This window comes from Tripterygium wilfordii, chromosome 20, assembly GCF_013401445.1.
Source record: "Tripterygium wilfordii isolate XIE 37 chromosome 20, ASM1340144v1, whole genome shotgun sequence".
Classification (NCBI taxonomy): Eukaryota; Viridiplantae; Streptophyta; class Magnoliopsida; order Celastrales; family Celastraceae; genus Tripterygium; species Tripterygium wilfordii.
This window is the reverse complement of record NC_052251.1, coordinates 1,009,742-1,027,457: the sequence shown is the minus strand read 5'-3', so window position 1 is coordinate 1,027,457 and position 17,716 is coordinate 1,009,742. Positions and strand designations below refer to the sequence as shown.

At 40.0% G+C, this 17,716-nt stretch overlaps 3 protein-coding genes across 4 annotated transcripts; 2 read left to right on the top strand and 1 right to left on the bottom strand.

Moving 5' to 3' along the window:
- Positions 1-352: 352 nt before the first annotated feature.
- Positions 353-4,772, bottom strand: LOC119987131 (luminal-binding protein-like). Its single transcript, XM_038831922.1, has 8 exons — positions 4,572-4,772; positions 3,123-3,390; positions 2,827-3,041; positions 2,456-2,698; positions 1,647-2,126; positions 1,402-1,556; positions 1,196-1,278; positions 353-1,065 (listed from the first exon to the last, which is right to left on the bottom strand). The coding sequence occupies exons 1-8, from the start codon at positions 4,627-4,629 to the stop codon at positions 564-566; spliced, it is 2,004 nt and encodes a 667-aa protein (XP_038687850.1). The 5' UTR covers positions 4,630-4,772; the 3' UTR covers positions 353-563.
- A 1,661-nt stretch (positions 4,773-6,433) lies between these two features.
- On the top strand, positions 6,434-11,014 carry LOC119987418 (importin subunit beta-1-like). 2 transcript variants are annotated; one of them, XM_038832331.1, is made up of 4 exons: positions 6,481-6,589; positions 7,167-7,215; positions 7,587-10,021; positions 10,127-11,014. In XM_038832331.1, the coding sequence occupies exons 3-4, from the start codon at positions 7,593-7,595 to the stop codon at positions 10,323-10,325; spliced, it is 2,628 nt and encodes an 875-aa protein (XP_038688259.1). In that variant the 5' UTR covers positions 6,481-6,589; positions 7,167-7,215; positions 7,587-7,592; the 3' UTR covers positions 10,326-11,014. The 2 variants fall into 2 exon arrangements, with proteins under 2 accessions (XP_038688258.1, XP_038688259.1); XM_038832330.1 differs by lacking the exon at positions 7,167-7,215 and having other exon boundaries at positions 6,434-6,589.
- Positions 11,015-11,646: 632 nt separating this feature from the next.
- LOC119987419 (beta-amylase 1, chloroplastic-like) lies at positions 11,647-14,857 on the top strand. Its single transcript, XM_038832332.1, has 4 exons — positions 11,647-12,381; positions 13,336-13,546; positions 13,632-13,748; positions 13,872-14,857. Exons 1-4 carry the CDS (start codon positions 11,840-11,842, stop codon positions 14,661-14,663), a joined length of 1,662 nt encoding a protein of 553 aa, XP_038688260.1. The 5' UTR covers positions 11,647-11,839; the 3' UTR covers positions 14,664-14,857.
- The last annotated feature ends 2,859 nt before the right edge of the window (positions 14,858-17,716 follow it).

Here is a 17,716-nt window from a genome sequence, read left to right as displayed (position 1 = left end):
TCTACTTACCTTTACTATATCAAATAGATCTTCGAGGGAGAGGGTTGTACAGAGAAGGAAGAGAGACGAGGAGAGGAGTGGACAGTCCCGATCTACTTAACTTTACCCTTTCAAACAGATTTTCGAGGGAGAGGGCAGTACAGAGTGAAGAGAGACGAGGAGAGGAGAAGATGGCAGTCCTGCCTGCCTGCCGTTCTTACCTCTGTTATCTCGGAGCTTCCAGTTCCTGATGGCTTTGGAGCCTTGGTCTATCAAATATCAATCTTCAGTGCCCTATTAGGCTAAACATCACCTATAGATTATTTCAAAGCTAGTCATACGTTCGTCTGAGGTCCCTATATTTGCGCATAAAGAACTTCCAAATGAGTTGATCGATATAAAAACATAAAAGAACCAAAATACAAAGATCTCTAGAATGTATCTGTTTCAAAAAGACATGCCAAGGATGGGAAAGTTAATACTCCCGTTCAAGCATTTAGAAAAATTACAATATCCTCGAGTAAACCTAGACTATATCCTCTCTCTCTCTCACTCCTGCTCACTCTCAGGTCAATGAAAAGGGCTTAAAGTTCATCATGTGAATCATCGTCGTCCTCAGTTGCTTCGGCACCACCTGGGGCTCCACCAGACCTTTGATACACAGCGGTGATGATGGGGTTGCAAACAGCCTCCACCTCTTTGAGCTTCTCATCATAGTCCTCTTTCTCAGCACTCTGGTTGCCATCGAGCCATTCAAGGGCCTCCTTTGTGGCGGTTTCGATTTTCTCTTTCTCATCGGACTCTAGCTTGTCTGCAAGCTTGTCCTTGTCATTGATCTGGTTTTTCATGTTGTAGACATATGTCTCCAAGGCGTTACGAGCATCGATTTTCTCTTTCACCTTTTTATCCTCTTCAGCAAACTCTTCCGCCTCACGAATCATTTTTTCAATTTCCTCCTGGCTCAGACGACCCTTGTCATTTGTGATGGTGATCTTCTCCGATTTACCAGTTCCCTTGTCTTCAGCCTTCACGTTCAGGATACCGTTTGCATCAACTTCAAATGTGACCTCAATTTGGGGGGTGCCCCTGTTCGTTGAAAGGATTAAAGATGATCAATCAATCTCATTGTTTAATGGAAGGATTAAAGACTATCAAGACTCATCCCATATAAGGGGAGACAAATGCTTAAGTAATTTATTCATGCAAAGGGGCAAACCTTGGAGCCGGAGGAACTCCACTGAGATCAAATTTTCCAAGCGACCTGCAGTCTTTTGTGAGACTCCTTTCACCTTCAAAGACCTACCATCAAGAGAAAGGAGCATATAACATCTGCCTCTTAATCCCGAACGTTTCTATTTCAAGGAATAAGCAGCTTTTCTCCAACCATATGCTGAAAGGCAAAATAACAAGAAAGAATCATACCTGAATGGATACAGTGGTCTGCTGATCCTGGTAAGTGGTGAATACTTGAGATTTCTTGGTTGGGATGACTGTGTTCCTTGGAATCAACTTGGTCATGACTCCACCAACAGTTTCAATACCAAGGGTAAGTGGAGCCACATCCAGGAGGAGGATATCTGAACCCATCAAACCCGTAGACACATTAGGTTTAGCTAGACAAAAAAGAGTATGAACAAGGCAAATCAAGAGAATGTGAAAAGTAATACCTTTGGTTTCATCACCACCCTCTCCACTCAAGATGCCTCCTTGTACTGCAGCTCCATAAGCAACTGCCTCATCAGGATTCACACCCTTGTTAGGCTCCTTTCCGTCGAAGTAGTCCCTCAATAGCTGCTGAACCTTAGGGATTCTGGTGCTACCACCAACAAGGACGATCTCATCAATCTGGTTCTTGTCCAATCCAGCATCTTCCATTGCCTTCTTCACAGGTCCCATGGTCTTTCTGAACAAATCGTTGTTCAACTCTTCGAAGCGAGCTCTGGTCAGTGGCTCAGAGAAGTCAGTACCATCAAAGAGAGATTCAATCTCCACGCGAACCTGGTGCTGGCTACTCAGAGCTCTCTTTGCACGCTCAGCTTCTCTCCTCAGCTTACCAAGGGCCTTGTTGTCCTTGCTGATATCCTTACTGTGCTTTTTCTTGATCAACTTGATGAAGTATTCCATGATCCTCTGGTCAAAATCCTCACCTGCAAGAAATAATAACCACCTTAAGCACACATTTCCCACATCTAATAGTGATGAAAACCTCATATGCAAAGCAACAATGTCCAAAATAATATTATCCGTGTTCCTTCTCCGCTTCTCAGCATTCCCACATCTACCACTGATAAAAACTTATATGCAAAGCAACAATTTTCAATATCTTATCTACTTCTCAGCAAAGCGGTTATATAACAATTACTTAATTTGTTATACTTCACTATGTTTTCCTTCCATTCTACAATTCCAACAAGACCTTAAAAAAAGATGAAATATTCTAAAAGATGAATGGTCAGAAAATGAGAGATTTTCATACCTCCTAAGTGGGTGTCTCCGTGGGTAGAAAGAACCTCAAAAACACCATTGTCAATGGTCAAGATACTGACATCAAATGTCCCACCACCAAGGTCAAACACGAGAATGTTCTTCTCACCACCTTTCTTGTCCAACCCATAGGCAATAGCTGCAGCAGTTGGTTCATTGATAATTCTAGCAACATTGAGCCCTGCAATTACACCAGCATCCTTGGTGGCTTGCCTCTGGGCATCATTGAAGTATGCTGCACATCAAATGCCAAATGGGAGGGCAAAATTAGTAATAAACAAGTATTCGCCAACATATCCATTTTATTCTAAGACAGTGTAGGAACAACATAAAAGTATCTCACGAGAATAAAGCTTTCCTCACCAGGAACTGTAACTACGGCGTCCTTGATTTTCTTTCCAAGGAATGCTTCAGCGGTTTCCTTCATCTTGGTCAAAATCATGGCACTGACTTCCTCAGGGCTGAAGACCTTGTTCTCTCCATCCTTAATCTTCACTTGGATATAAGGTTTTCCATCCTTGTTCACAATCTTATATGGGACAAGCTTCATGTCCTTTTGGACCTCTTTGTCCTCAAATCTGTCAGATGATAAACTTTATTAGGCAATATTCTTAACCATCTCATACAAGTATTGAAAAGGAATTGGATAAATTTATCACTTTCGCCCAATAAGCCTCTTAACATCAAAGACAGTCCTTTCGGCATTCACAGCCGCCTGGTTCTTTGCAGCCTCACCGATCAGTCTCTCACCGTCTGTGAAAGCTACCCAAGATGGGGTGATCCTGTTTCCTTGGTCATTCGCTATGATTTCAACATGTCCATTCTTGTAAACACCAACACAAGAGTAAGTTGTTCCAAGGTCTATCCCGATGACAGTTCCCAACTTGGTAGCCTCCTCTTTTGCAATGGAAATTGCAAATAGACATCCTGATATGCAACTTCAGTTATGTTAATAGTGAATGCAAACACATTCCAATAAGTGGATGCCTATAAGGTGGTGATATAATTAATGATAAACAACTTAATAAAACTAAGAGGTGACATGTAATAAAGCAATCTGATAATCTGATAAAATAAGAAACACTATCAAGATTAAGAAGTGACATATAAAGCAAGCTGATAAAACAAAAAACCATGCTGATCAACCTAGCAGGCATTAAACGGTCAGAAACATGGAAACAACTCGTGTATATTGGTCTCCAAAAACAATTCAAAGTTCAATACCGGTGCCATGACATATTTTTATAAGAAATGAACTGGACAAATGAACCAGACTCAAATTAATGCATCTTTTGTCCCATGATTTCAGGCAGAACAACCTTACATTAGACATTACGGTAAGTTTTGTGAAAGAAACATAAAGAGAATCCTAATTCCACAATAATTTACTTGGTAGTGTAATAATTACGTACACCTTCACCTTCACATAGTCCTGTAGTGTAGATGCATCTATCATAGTGAGAACAAACAATGTGACATCTGTGATCACTGCCTCCCTATGTATTTCAAAACATTCACCATCAACTTCATTCATCATTACCATAATTCTGTAGCTTAGCTGTATAAAGCTACCAAGGATGGCATGCATGTCAAGCCTACATATTAAATCTCCAATCACTTCCATACATAAAATTAAGCAGTTACACAACTTAGCCTTGTTCAGATCCTCCAATGGGTCAAAATTTTCCATAAATGATACGTCCAAATCAATATATTCAAAATTCACTAATGAAAGAATCAAACAACTGATCTGAACAATGTCCTTCCCTTAATACGCACCGAAAATCTTATCTAATGAACACTTAAAACAATTAAACAAATGTAATCGATATTCCAATCCAGAACAAGATAGCTCATCCAAATCATTCAATTCTCCAAAACGTACCAAATATCATGCTTTCAAGAGTGAAACGATCATCATTTAACGGCAACAAACACAGCCAAATCCACAAAAACACAACAATTTCATCAGATCCAGTAACAAATTCGTAAATCCATCTCAAAAAAACACGGAAGCAAAAAAATCCAGATCTACCACATTTACTCCCACAATAAACTCTCAACAACAATCAGATCTGAACGTCCGGTAAAGTAGAACGAACGCTTACCGAATGAGACGATTGCTAAGACAACCAGAGCACCAGTAGCTCTCGCAGAGCCAGCCATCGCGCGCGGCACTACCTTTCAATCACACAAAAAGACTTCGTTGTTCTCTGCGATAGTCCGAACGTGTTAGAGCTCTCTCTATGGATTTAAATGAAGTGTTGAATGACACAGAACGGCCTTCGTTCTTTGATTTCTTAACGCGCGTGACGGACAAGGCTTAAATAGAGCGTCCTCTCAAGGTCTGATAAATGCACGTTTGTTCAAAGTTCATGCCACGAGAGAACATGTCATAATTGATTACGTGGACCAATGAAATTTCGAGGAGGGGTAGGGCGAGCCAATGAAATTGGATCTTGTGTTGGGACCATCTTGGCCGTTAGATCATCGAAGGTTTTTGCGGATTTGAACTTGGTCGGTTGGTCCCATACTCCTTGTTCGCGAACCATCGCGGCCACATCCGGTTTTGTGGGCTCTATACAGTTTAGGGCCTTAGGCCGAGACAAATGGGCCGAGGACATTTATTTTAGTGGACTCGTACTTAAGGCATCTTTTTAAGTACTGGGCTGGATCTTGAGTTATCTTCGAGCTCTAGAGTTAGTAAAACTAAAGGCCCATTGATCTTTTAGAGAAGTATATACTATTGAGTGACTAAAAATATATAGGTTTTTTTTTCCCCTTTTCAAGTAGTCTTTGATTTTGATTGTTGATAAATATCAAAATTTAAAAATATTATACAAAATACTATTTACATTTTTTATTTTTTAACATAGGAACCCGAAACTACTACTCTTTTGAGTGTGCACTAGATTAATGCATGAGCTCATACCAATAAAGGACATGGTAATACTATGTATATTTTCATGGGCCATAGATTAAATATAAAATAAATAATATAAAAACTCCTTTCATACCTTTTTGTTTTGTTGGAACGAGCTTTGATCAAAATATGTAACCAATTTGTTAGGATGTCTCAGCTGTATACATCAATGCACTTCCACTTGAAACCTATCGTAATGATAAACGGCTTGTCTCGTCGTGACCTTCTCTTGAATTCTCAAAACTTCAGTAGCTCAATCCCTCCGTAGGAGCAGAGAACTCGTCGTTGTCTCTACTGTGCTTCCATAGGCTATGGGGAAGTTGAAATAGGAGAGCACTCATCTTGAGGTGGGCTAACAACTCAGATGCTTTCAGCAATTATCCGCTCCACACTTGGCTACCCAGCGTTTATCGTGGGCACGATAACTAGTACACTAGAGTTGTGTCCTTCCCCGTCCTCTCGTACTAGGGAAATATCCTCTCAATGCCCTAAAATTCACATCGGATAAGGATCGAACTGTCTTACAACGTTCTGAACCCAGCTCACGTATCCCTTTAATGGGCGAACAGTCTAACCCTTGGAACATACTATATAGCCCCAAGTAACGAAGAGCCAACATTGAAATGCCAAATCTTACCATTGATGGGAGTTCTTGGGGAAGATCTACATGTTATCCTTGGAATAAACTCTTATCTAATGAGCGATAGCCCTTCCAATATGTAAATGAGTATGTAAAAATGTTTTAGAGTATGTATAGCAAAGTTTACATACCCCATGAATGATACAAGTCCAATATAGAAAATCAATGAACATTCCAACTAATGAATAATGATAAGCGTGATAAAATATATTATTTTCGGGTTCTAATATAAAAAAAAAAAAAAACTAATGTTACATTTTCGGTCCGTCAATAACCACTTTCATCAGAAGCGCGTTACGAGTCCAAACCAATAAAGTCTTCGCATTCACGAAAAGACACATCACAGCCCATATGTGCACGCGATAGAATCGCGCGTTGCAACAAACACAAAAGATCGGATAGTTGTAGACTTGTAGTTTCATTTTCGCTATTACCAGGACCGACCTCTCTCCCTCTGATTATCTCACTCTGTTTAGGGTTTTCTGAGTTCGCCGCTGCTACTTCTCCGAATCGGAAGTCCATCGCCCACTCGCTGTTTATCCGAGTCAACTCAGAGAATAGCTGTAAGTCTCTTTATTTCATTATTAGGACAGTTACTGGCTTACTGCCCCGATAGAAGTTTCGAAGGCCTGATCTGGAATTTCTACTTGTAATTTTCGGGATCGCGGTTGATTTGGAGTTTAAAATTTTCTTTAATCGTTTGATTTGGATCTAAGAGTTGACTGTTTGCTTTCGAATTGTTTGGTAGCGGCGAGATAGTAGTCAGAGAAAAAGAAAAGGTTTTCTGAATGATTAGATACATCAATTTTGTTTTTTTTACAATGATTAGTTTAGAAGTGTTCGTGTTGATCTGTATATTTACATCTGAAGAGTTGAGTTTAGTTGGAGGCAGTGCAGAAGAATAGGATGTATATGATTGGGAAAGAATCCAGTGCAGGCTTGAGTGCTTATTGGCTTTGAAATAATACTAATTTTTTGATAGAATTGAAAAGTTGTCTCTAATGTCAGTGGATGAGTGGAATTTTGATGTTTGAAGTATCCGCAAGGGACTTTCCAAGAAGAGAAATTTGATAGTTGGAATTTCATTTGATATTTTGTTTCATGATTTCTTGATTTTCTTATTTAGTATTGTCCTTACAGCTTACCTTTGGCTGCTTTTTCTTTGGGTCGTGATTCGGTGTTTCTGAAGGTTTACCTCTGATCTTTGCATATTAACATAGCACTTACTTGTATGACTTTACTAGCATACAAGTGAAAAAGATGGTATTGTATCCTTATTTGGGGGCTAAAATTTTATTTTACATATTTCTTATTACGTGTGTGAGAAATTGGAATAAGCTATTTCTCTGATTAATACCTGAACAATGTGGGATTTGGAAAAAAAAAGAGAAGAAGGTCATAAGTGTTTTGGTTATTTTTTAATGCTATCTCATCAAACTTATGGTTTTAATGTGTGGGTTTGCAGCTTATATTGTCAGTTAACTTTTGTTTGGGGGGGGGGGATTGTTTCTCATATGGTGATCCTTGTTCCCACTAACATATTTGATAAGTTTATGTCAGATTCTAATGGCGATGGAAGTCACCCAAATCCTCTTAAATGCACAAGCAGTAGATAGCACTGTGCGCAAGCACGCAGAAGAAAATCTGAAACAGTTTCAGGAGCAAAATCTTGCAAGTTTCTTGTTTTCTCTTGCGGGAGAATTGGCCAATGATGAAAAGCCTGTTGAAAGTCGTAAATTGGCAGGCTTGGTCCTTAAGAATGCATTGGATGCCAAAGAACAGCACCGAAAGTTTGAGCGGGTACAAAGATGGTTGGCCTTGGACCCATCCGTGAGGGCCCAGATTAAAGCCTGCTTATTGAAGACTCTCTCTTCTCCTTCTCATGATGCTAGCTCAACTGCATCTCAAGTTATTGCAAAACTAGCAGGTATTGAGTTGCCACACAAGCAGTGGCCTGAATTGGTAGGAACTTTATTGTCAAATATTCATCAGGTTCCAGCGCACACTAAGCAGGCTACACTTGAAACTCTTGGATATCTCTGCGAGGAAGTGTCCCCAGATGTGGTAGATCAGGATCATGTAAATAAGATACTCACAGCTGTAGTACAAGGCATGAACTCTTCTGAGAGTAACATTGATGTGAGGCTTGCTGCCACAAGAGCTTTGTACAATGCTCTGGGTTTTGCTCAAGCAAATTTCTCCAATGATATGGAAAGGGATTACATCATGAGAGTTACCTGTGAGGCTACTCTTTCTCCAGAAGTTAAAATTAGACAGGCAGCTTTTGAGTGTTTGGTTGCCATCTCTTCAACCTATTATGATAAATTGGCACCTTATATTTCTGATATTTTCAACATAACTGCAAAAGCTGTAAAAGAAGATGAGGAACCAGTTGCTCTTCAAGCCATTGAATTTTGGAGTTCAATATGTGATGAGGAGATTGATATTATGGAAGAGTATGGAGGGGAATTTGGTGCTGACTCTGAAATTCCTTGCTTTTACTTCATCAAGCAGGCTCTGCCTGCTCTTGTCCCATTGTTACTGGAGACATTACTAAAGCAGGAGGAGGATCAGGATCAGGATGAGGGCGCTTGGAACATTGCCATGGCTGGAGGAACATGCTTGGGGCTGGTTGCACGAACTGTGGGAGACGATATTGTGCCACTTGTTATGCCTTTCATTGAAGAGAATATTACAAAGGTAGATTGGAGGCAAAGGGAGGCTGCAACTTATGCATTTGGTTCTATTTTGGAGGGCCCATCCCCTGACAAGCTGTTACCTATTGTTAATGTTGCTCTTAACTTCATGCTCACTGCCTTGATGAAAGATCCAAGTAACCATGTGAAGGACACTACTGCATGGACTCTGGGTAGAATGTTTGAATTTCTGCACGGGTCAGCTCTGGATACTCCCATTGTTACTCCGGCGAATTGCCAACAGATTGTGTCTGTTTTGATACAGAGCACGAAAGATGTTCCTAATGTGGCAGAAAAAGCATGTGGAGCTCTCTATTTCCTGGCTCAAGGTTATGAGGACATGGAAACTACATCTTCATCTCTGACTCCATACTTCCAGGATATTATTCAGGCTCTTCTTCAAGTAACTCACCGAGAAGATGCTGGAGAGTCACGCCTCCGAACTGCGGCATATGAGACTTTAAATGAAGTTGTTAGATGTTCAACTGATGAGACAGCTTCAATAGTGATGCAATTGATGCCTATGATTATGATGGAGCTTCACCAAACTCTGGAGGCTCAGAAACTTTCAGCAGATGAGAGGGAGAGACAGAATGAATTGCAAGGTCTTCTCTGTGGTTGCTTGCAGGTCATCATACAGAAGCTGGGGTCATCGGAGGCAACAAAATATGTCTTTGCCCAAAATGTGCAGAACACAGATCAATTGATGGGCCTTTTTTTGAGGGTGTTTGCTTCTCGAAGTGCCACAGCACATGAGGAGGCCATGCTTGCCATTGGAGCTCTTGCCTATGCGACAGGCCCAGATTTTGGAAAGTACATGCCAGAGTTCTACAAGTATTTGGAAGTATGTCTTCAGAATTTTGAGGATTATCAGGTTTGTGCAATCACAGTCGGGGTGGTGGGGGACATATGCAGGGCTCTGGAGGATAAAATATTACCTTATTGTGATGGGATAATGACTCAGCTCCTAAAGGATCTGGCAAGCAACCAGTTGCATCGTTCTGTCAAGCCTCCAATATTTTCTTGCTTTGGAGACATTGCCTTGGCCATTGGGGAACATTTTGAGAAGTACTTGATGTATGCTATGCCCATGCTGCAGAGTGCAGCTGAGTTATCGGTTCACACATCAGTTGCTGATGATGATATGATAGAATACACCAATTCGTTGCGAAATGGAATCTTGGAGGCATACTCTGGGATATTTCAAGGATTTAAAGGCTCTCCAAAGACACAGCTGTTGATGCCATATGCTCCTCATGTTCTCCAGTTCTTAGACAGCTTGTACATGGAGAAGGATATGTACGTTTTCCCTGGAATGTTCACCTTCCATTTCGCTCTTGTAACTTTTTGTCCTGAATTTGAAATTTTCTGCTCTCAGTTTCTGACTTTTGTGCTCTCTTTCAGGGATGATGTGGTGACAAAGACAGCAATTGGAGTACTTGGAGATCTAGCTGATACGCTGGGTACTAACGCAGGTCCCTTGATTCAGCAGTCTGTGTCAAGCAAAGACTTTCTAAATGAATGTTTGACATCAGATGATCATATGATTAAGGAATCAGCTGAATGGGCCAAGTTGGCTATCAGTCGAGCAATTTCTTTCTGAGGCCATAGCTACTCCGTACATTCTAGTTCATGCATGCATTTGGGTGGGTTGAGTCGGGTCAGGGATTGCATACCATGAGTCTGGTCATCACCAATTTTGGGCACAGTTGTTGGGGGGTTGGGAGAAGTTCATTTGGTTGTCTGTATTGGCAGCGAATAGTCGGGGTTTTCCCTAAATTATTTTATTTTATTTTTTTGTTGCCATGGAGGAAGTCGGCGGTGGTGACCCTTATATCTCTCTGCCTACTTGGCAGAAATAGATGAACTTTTTTCATAAGAAGAAGAGACACAAGTTTAATGGTTGTGGAAGGATTGAAATTGGAGACCCACCCCATCACCCCCTGCAAATGCTGTCTCCAACGAGTTGGGGAAATTTGCTTTTGGAGTGGATGGTGCTGAAGATTTTGTTCAAGAGTGGTAAAGACTCATTTTTTTTCTTTCTTTGGCCGTCTTTTCATCTTCTTTCCCACACCAGAATCTGGTGTCGAAAGATTGCATTGTTACAGGGTATGGTCTTTTTTTTTCTTCCCTTTTTTGGTTTACTCCTCTCTACATGTATACTTTCTCATTGTGTGGGATGATGCATAAATCAGGCATTCCATATCATGCATTTGTCATTTGTTCATGTTGATTATAAATACCATAGCTGTTCAAGTCATTGTTTAATACTGTGCCTCCTTTTTGGGTTTGTGTTGTTCCTGCTATTTCTTTTTCCTGATTCCCAGTCCAATCAGTTTTTATTTTGCAAATTCAATGTATTTGCAGCCAGCCTTTCTTAAAAGTTCGACTGTGCTTGCTTGAGAGACTCTGATACGAGTGCTCTAATGTCATGGTGATGTATTTTGTAATCACTCAAAAATGTTCCTCTACCCTTTCTGGTTATTAATGTATCTCCCATCTCAACTGGGCTGATCTTTGGACAAGATAGAAAAAAAAAAAAGCCCGTTCTGATTCCCTTTGGCAACTTGAGGTGTTTGGGATTTGAAACCCTAGTTGGGTGGCTTGTGGTTATCCAAATCTGTCTATATGATATAAGATTCAGTCTATAAAGGACTGGCCACTATTCTCAGCGTAGTGTGAGCTGTCTTGGCGGTTTGAGGTTTATCTTCACTATGAGGTTTACGTTCACTCAACTTCAAGGGACATGCTTGACGGCATAATTCCGATGGTTTGAGGTTTATCTTCACCATGAGGTTTACGTTCACTTAACTTCTTAGGACATGCTTGACGGCATAGTTCCGGGGTATAAAAAAACCAGAGTAATGAATTATGATATATGCCGACGGCAAAGTGCAATTAACAATGGACTTATCTCTTATCAGTTTAAATTTCTTCCTGTTGATGGAAAAAGAATCCAGCGATGCAATTACGTCGAGGAGTCTTTTCCGTTAAATCTCGACCGTTCAATGGGTCGACTTTGTTTCTTCAAATTTTGAAATCATTTGTCATCTATTTTTTTTTTCCTCCGGAACAAATACTTGTAAACGTCACCGTAAAAGGGTTCAGGTTATTTCGATGGCGATCGCTTCTCCATCGACCCCTAGCTTCTCAGCTTCCTTTTGTTGTACTCGCACAGAGTCGAATCGTCCGACTCGGCTACCTCGTTTTGCTTTAACTCATTCCCGCCGATCTCAGCATCATCAGCGGCTCACCATCTCTTCGCGGCTCAACTCGTCCACGCCGTCAGGCGCCGGAGGTTGGGTGTCGCCGGATAACGGAGATGTTTATAAGTACGAGTTGCAGCATGGTTTTGCCGCGGAGCAGCGGAGTAGGATGGGATCGCCGGTCTTCGTGACGCTGCCCGTGGACGCGGTTGGTCCGGGGGGTCAGATGCGGAGGAAGCGCGCTATGTCGCAGTCCTTCAAGGCGTTAACCGCTGCGGGCGTGGAAGGAGTGGTGATGGAGGTTTGGTGGGGACTGGTGGAGAGGGAGCAACCTAGGGTTTACGATTGGCAAGCGTACTTGGAGCTGGTGGCCATGGCGAGGCGGTGTGGTTTGAAGGTTCGAGCAGTAATGGCGTTTCACCAATGTGGCACTGGACCTGGGGATCCTCACTGGTATGTAACGAAATGGCTTATTTTCCCGTCTGAATGATATGAAGTTAATGTTTACAATACGTTGGCGTGTTCATTTCGTACTTTCTGCTTTTAATTTTGATAGAAATCCTCTGGCTTCGCGTTTGATCGTTAATTGTGATGGTAATGTGTATCCATGGGACTTCTTTTGCTTGGAACCAAGAAGTATGTTACCATGATTTACACTGACTAAGTAGTGATAAATGGTAGCTATCTTCTTAATTAATACAAGAGTGCGAGATCATATTTCAAAAACTTAAAAATTGAGCAAGTTCGGTAACAACTTGTAGGTTCATTAGGAGTGCAGGTTAATATCATAGTATCATACATTAGATCTCTCTGTCAGATATTCTTTAAGTTAATCACTGGACAAACAATTTGAAATTTAATATACTTCCGAGACTTGAAATCAATTTCCTTTTAATATGTGGATGCTCTCGCCCTTAAAGTATCTTTGTTGGTTTGTTGAACTTGACATATCATGTCCATGAACGATTGGGTTCAAGTTGTTGACTATTATTTTCCTAATCTTTTTGACGATTGATGATTGATTTATTGGATTTCTATGCGGCTTGTATTATATACTATGTTCTTCGTGACTCACCTCTGTGGGTTTTGAGGTGGTCTGCTCCATTCGAGTTGATGCTCTCACACAGTCACACTTGAAGCAGCAGACTTCCCTATTCCAAAAGAAAAAAAAGGAAATGATTTTCTAAACAAAGAAAAATTAATGAAACTTTAGTACAATCATGCAATAGCAGCGTAGTACTAGTCAGTGTACCATCACCTGTATCTTCATTTTAAGTGCTTTCTGGGAGTCTATCCAACATAACAGCTGGTGCATGATGCCGGTGAGGATTCTGTTGAATTGTTTATTTTTAATTTTTTAGATTGGTCTGTACTCAGTGGGCCTGATTCTTGCTTTGTGTGTGGAAGGATTCCTCTTCCTCTGTGGGTGCTTGAAGAGATTGTTAAAGTTCCAGATTTAGCATACTCTGACAGATTTGGAAGAAGAAGTACGGAATATATTTCTCTAGGTTGTGATATCCTTCCTGTTCTGCGGGGTCGATCACCACTGCAAGCGTACACTGATTTTATGAGGAATTTTAGAGACACTTTTAAACCTTTGCTTGGTGTTATCATCACAGTAAGACAGAGCCTTTGTGTTCAGGGAAGTTTTTACTTTAGCATTGTTAATATTTAAAAGCAGTCTGTAATTGTTCATTTTGTAGGGAATCCAAGTTGGGATGGGTCCTGCTGGTGAATTAAGATACCCTTCATGCCCATCTCATAAACTAACATGGGCATGGCGCTCTCGTGAACTTGGAGAGTTTCAGTGCTACGATAAGGTAAACTGGAAGTTTAGACTCTTTGTTAATGCTTATAGTTGGATCATCTGTGCTTACAAGTGACTATCCTCCTATTAGTCTCCATATTTATCTTATTTTTGTTTCTTATGATTGTTTCAACAGTATATGCTAGCATCCTTGAATGCTTGTGCTCGAACTATTGGGATGCTTGAATGGGGAAATGGGGGTCCTATCGGTGCCAGCAATTTGATGCAAAATCCTGAAGACACTGAATTTTTTAGAAGTAAAGATGGATCTTGGAGTACACCATATGGGAAATTTTTTCTTGAATGGTACTCGGGTATGCTTCTTCAACATGGGGAAAGGATATGTAGAGAAGCCGAGGCCATATTTCGGGGTACTGAGGTTAATACATCAGCGAAGGTGGCTGGAATTCATTGGCATTATGGCATAAAGTCGCATCCATCTGAGTTAACAGCTGGATATTACAATACATCGACCAGAGATGGGTATCTACCAATTGCTCGCATGTTTCGAAGGTATGGTTTCTCTTTGTGTTGCACATCTTTTGAAATGAAAGACATGGAAGAGAAACAGTTGAGTCCAGTAAGTAGCCCTGAGGGTTTCCTCAGACAACTTCTAGCAGCCGCAAAGATTTGCGACATATCACTGGAAGGTGAAAATTCTGCACCCAACTTGGATGATGAATCGTTTAAGCAGGTGCTGAAGATGTCTAAGTTTTATTCGGATGGTCTCAAGAAGCCGTCCTTTTCATTCAACTTTGTCAGGATGGACAAGAACATGTTTGAATATCGAAATTGGGTTCACTTTACTCGTTTCGTTAGGCAAATGGCAAATGCCAATATTTTTCGAGCCAAACTAGATTCGGGAGCTGAAATGCGATTGTCTTCCTCTCTGGATGCAAAAGTTGGAGTAGCTTTTGCATACTGTTAATTAAGCTTCACTTGCAGCGATTGTTGCAGTTTCGATCGCCATTTATTTGTATATATGGTATACATAATTGGATGACTTATAATTTATTGATGCGAAATGTGCTGTAATCCCTCATTTTTTTGTTTATTTGAGGAAAAAAGTGTACAACTTTACATTGCCTTCATGATTTTTTATTTGGTTAGCTTTTCAGCTTCTATGTTTATGCATTATTTTGCTTGATTTGGGAGTTATAATGCATGCTGATTAGCTGGATGCGAAATGATTATGGAGCCTTTATGCTTGTGATAGGGAAAGCCCGCTCTCCTTCACGAAGGACATTTTGTCTGTTTTGGGCCTATAACCCGCACTAGGCCTAGACCTAGGCTCGTGGCCCGCACTAGGCCCAGACCTAGGCTCGTGACACAGCCTCTGGAAAATCGATTGTTGTTAGTTAGGAAGTTTTGGCTTAATTTATATTCTGCACTTCCTTCCCGATTAGATGTGGGATCATAACAGTTTGTTTTCTCAACATAGCCGATTTTTGTAACAGAATAATTTATGTTTGTTGCTCTCACATCGGATTTACTTTAATGATGATTAGTCTAATCCAAGTTGTCGTACCACTATTAGGCACTTTCAAAGCATGTTGGCTCTTCTCTTAACAGCATCATTAGGAAGATCAAAGTGACTGCCACACATAACAAACAACTTATAGACTTTTTTTTAAACGGAGAATGACATTATACAAACTTATCATTTAAACATTTGATGTGGGCATAAACTCAGGCCGTCAAAGTATATTATATCATTCATTATGGTTAGAAGGGGTATTATATCATTTGCCATGGTTAGATCGAAGGATTCTATCTAGTCTTTTTAGAAGAGTACAGCCTGGTTTTCTTATGCCAAAAAGAATGATTTAGTTTAGACAAGGCACTTTTGGGTATAAAGCATTGGTGGATGGAAACAAAGTAGCTAGATGATGTGTTTATATTACCATTGTAAGCTTTCTAAAGTGCATTGATCAAATCTCATTAAGGAAAAAGATGGGAAGGTCGGATAGGTGGGAAATTCTCGTGTGCGTGACTATGATGGTTCGAGTTTAAGTCCATATCAAATATCCAAATGACAAGTTTGTATGGTGTCGGCTTGTCGTTCTCGGTTAAAAAAAAGGTCAGGTTGTCTTCCAAAAAGTGGCTATTGCATAGTTTATACACACCAACACATTGTCTTGACAGTCTATTAATTGAATTTTACCAAGCTACAACATAATCATCATTAAGTCCACCTAAATTCTTGACTAAGCACATTTAATATAAGTCTAATGTATACTTAAGTATACTACTTAGGTTATTGTGGTCAATAATGTTTGTCAATTTCCTAGTGTTTTGTTGTCCACTGGTTCTTACCTAATCTGACCTTCCCTAAAGCACTTAATACTCTTAGAAACATAATACTAGGTCTTAGAAATATAATGTTATTTTTTTTTGACAACCGAGAACGACAACGTACAAATTTATCATTACATCGATATGAGTCTAAACTCGAGCTGTCCTTATAAACATAATAATGCACACAACTTCACTAATACTTAAACAGAACGAGACGATCTAGGTATCCAAGAGTTTACACAAAACCAAAGAAATATGTCATAATTACCTTGCAAAAAGAGTAGCTGCATCTGTATCTGATTGTAACATCCTCTAACAAATATGAAGCTGAATCAAAGTTCTCTGCTTTCAACATATGTAGTCAAGCTCATATTGAAAAAAAAAAAATGTATGACGTACACTTTGGCCATATATACAAAGGCATTTGATTTCTACCTCTAAAATTGCTTTACACATGAGGTGCAGAGCCTCTAATCTTGAAGTGACAGAAAGTTCTCTGGCACTAGGGCAGTTGACGTTCTGGTTTTGCATCATTACAACTCCAAGCCTTTTATGCATGTTTTGCCCATTGGAAATCCAAGCTCAAACACATTAAAGATATTGTCCGCTCTTGCCACATGGTCACATTGTTCTTCATGAGCCATCGTCATTAGTTCTTAGGTTCAGAGAAATGCATCTTAATGTGAAAAATACTAAGACTTTACGTATATATATATCACTCGATTGAGTTATACAAATCCAATACATGATTTTAGTCTTTACATTAGCACCCATGAATAGCTTACACTGCTCATTGTTTCAGGTTTGTCCCCTCCCACCTATAATATAAATCCAGAGACCCACTCCCAATACAAGACAACACATATCACACAACCAAAAATGGATCCTCGAACCAAAACCAAAACCACAATTCTCATTCTTCTCTTATTGATCCTTATTGATATCACAGGTGAGCAATTCCTTTCCATATGTGTTATATATTACATTTGTTTGATCAAGACAAGTTTCTTTTCATATGAGCTTAATTAATTTTATATATATTGTAGGCAGATTTAGAGGCTTGAATCTTGCAAACCCACCAAGGGATAAGGTAGATATGCTATATATATATATATATAAACTTTCTTTACATTGTTGGACTTTAAAGGAAGCTCAAGTAGTCTCTGGTTTTGGTTTCATAGGCAGTTGCTCAAATAGGGATAAGAAGGTTTATTGCAGTGGATATACGTGACTATGAGAAACCAGGGGCCAACCCTAAACATGGACCAAAGCAAGGAAAACCAGGCGGAGGAGGAGGAGGCGGCGGCGCTTGAACTACTCATTTGCATTTGAGTGCCTTAACACACCTTGCTGTGATGGAAAATCAGGTATTGGAGTAGAGTCAATAAGCTGCTGATCATTTTCCATGTTGTATCATCATATTCTACTATGAGGTTATGAATAATGTGAAGCCTCTGTACACTAATGAGAAGTAATAATGGTGATTATATATGGATGTCCATTTCATGTGTACCTATCTATAGGAATCTCTCACTAATCTAAAGAGGGGCTATTTCTACTATATATCAAAGTTTTAGATGAAGTGATTTTTAATATGGTAAGATATAGACCGGTGTTTTCAATGTTGAAAGCGGGGCAATGTTACATCTCAAAATGTGATTCCAAAAGACCCTCAAATCTACG

Bases quoted from the DNA above. Each gene is read 5' to 3' on its own strand.
- LOC119987419 (XM_038832332.1), top strand. From the start codon at position 11,840: ATGGCGATCGCTTCTCCATCGACCCCTAGCTTCTCAGCTTCCTTTTGT. The intron at 12,382-13,335 runs GTATGTAACGAA...TGTGTGTGGAAG, and splicing joins GGACCTGGGGATCCTCACTG to GATTCCTCTTCCTCTGTGGG. The intron at 13,749-13,871 runs GTAAACTGGAAG...TTGTTTCAACAG, and splicing joins AGTTTCAGTGCTACGATAAG to TATATGCTAGCATCCTTGAA.
- LOC119987418 (XM_038832330.1), top strand. From the start codon at position 7,593: ATGGCGATGGAAGTCACCCAAATCCTCTTAAATGCACAAGCAGTAGAT. The intron at 10,022-10,126 runs GTACGTTTTCCC...GCTCTCTTTCAG, and splicing joins TTGTACATGGAGAAGGATAT to GGATGATGTGGTGACAAAGA.
- LOC119987131 (XM_038831922.1), bottom strand. From the start codon at position 4,629: ATGGCTGGCTCTGCGAGAGCTACTGGTGCTCTGGTTGTCTTAGCAATC. The intron at 3,391-4,571 runs GTAAGCGTTCGT...GTTGCATATCAG, and splicing joins CTTAGCAATCGTCTCATTCG to GATGTCTATTTGCAATTTCC. The intron at 2,127-2,455 runs GTATGAAAATCT...TATTTCTTGCAG, and splicing joins CGGAGACACCCACTTAGGAG to GTGAGGATTTTGACCAGAGG.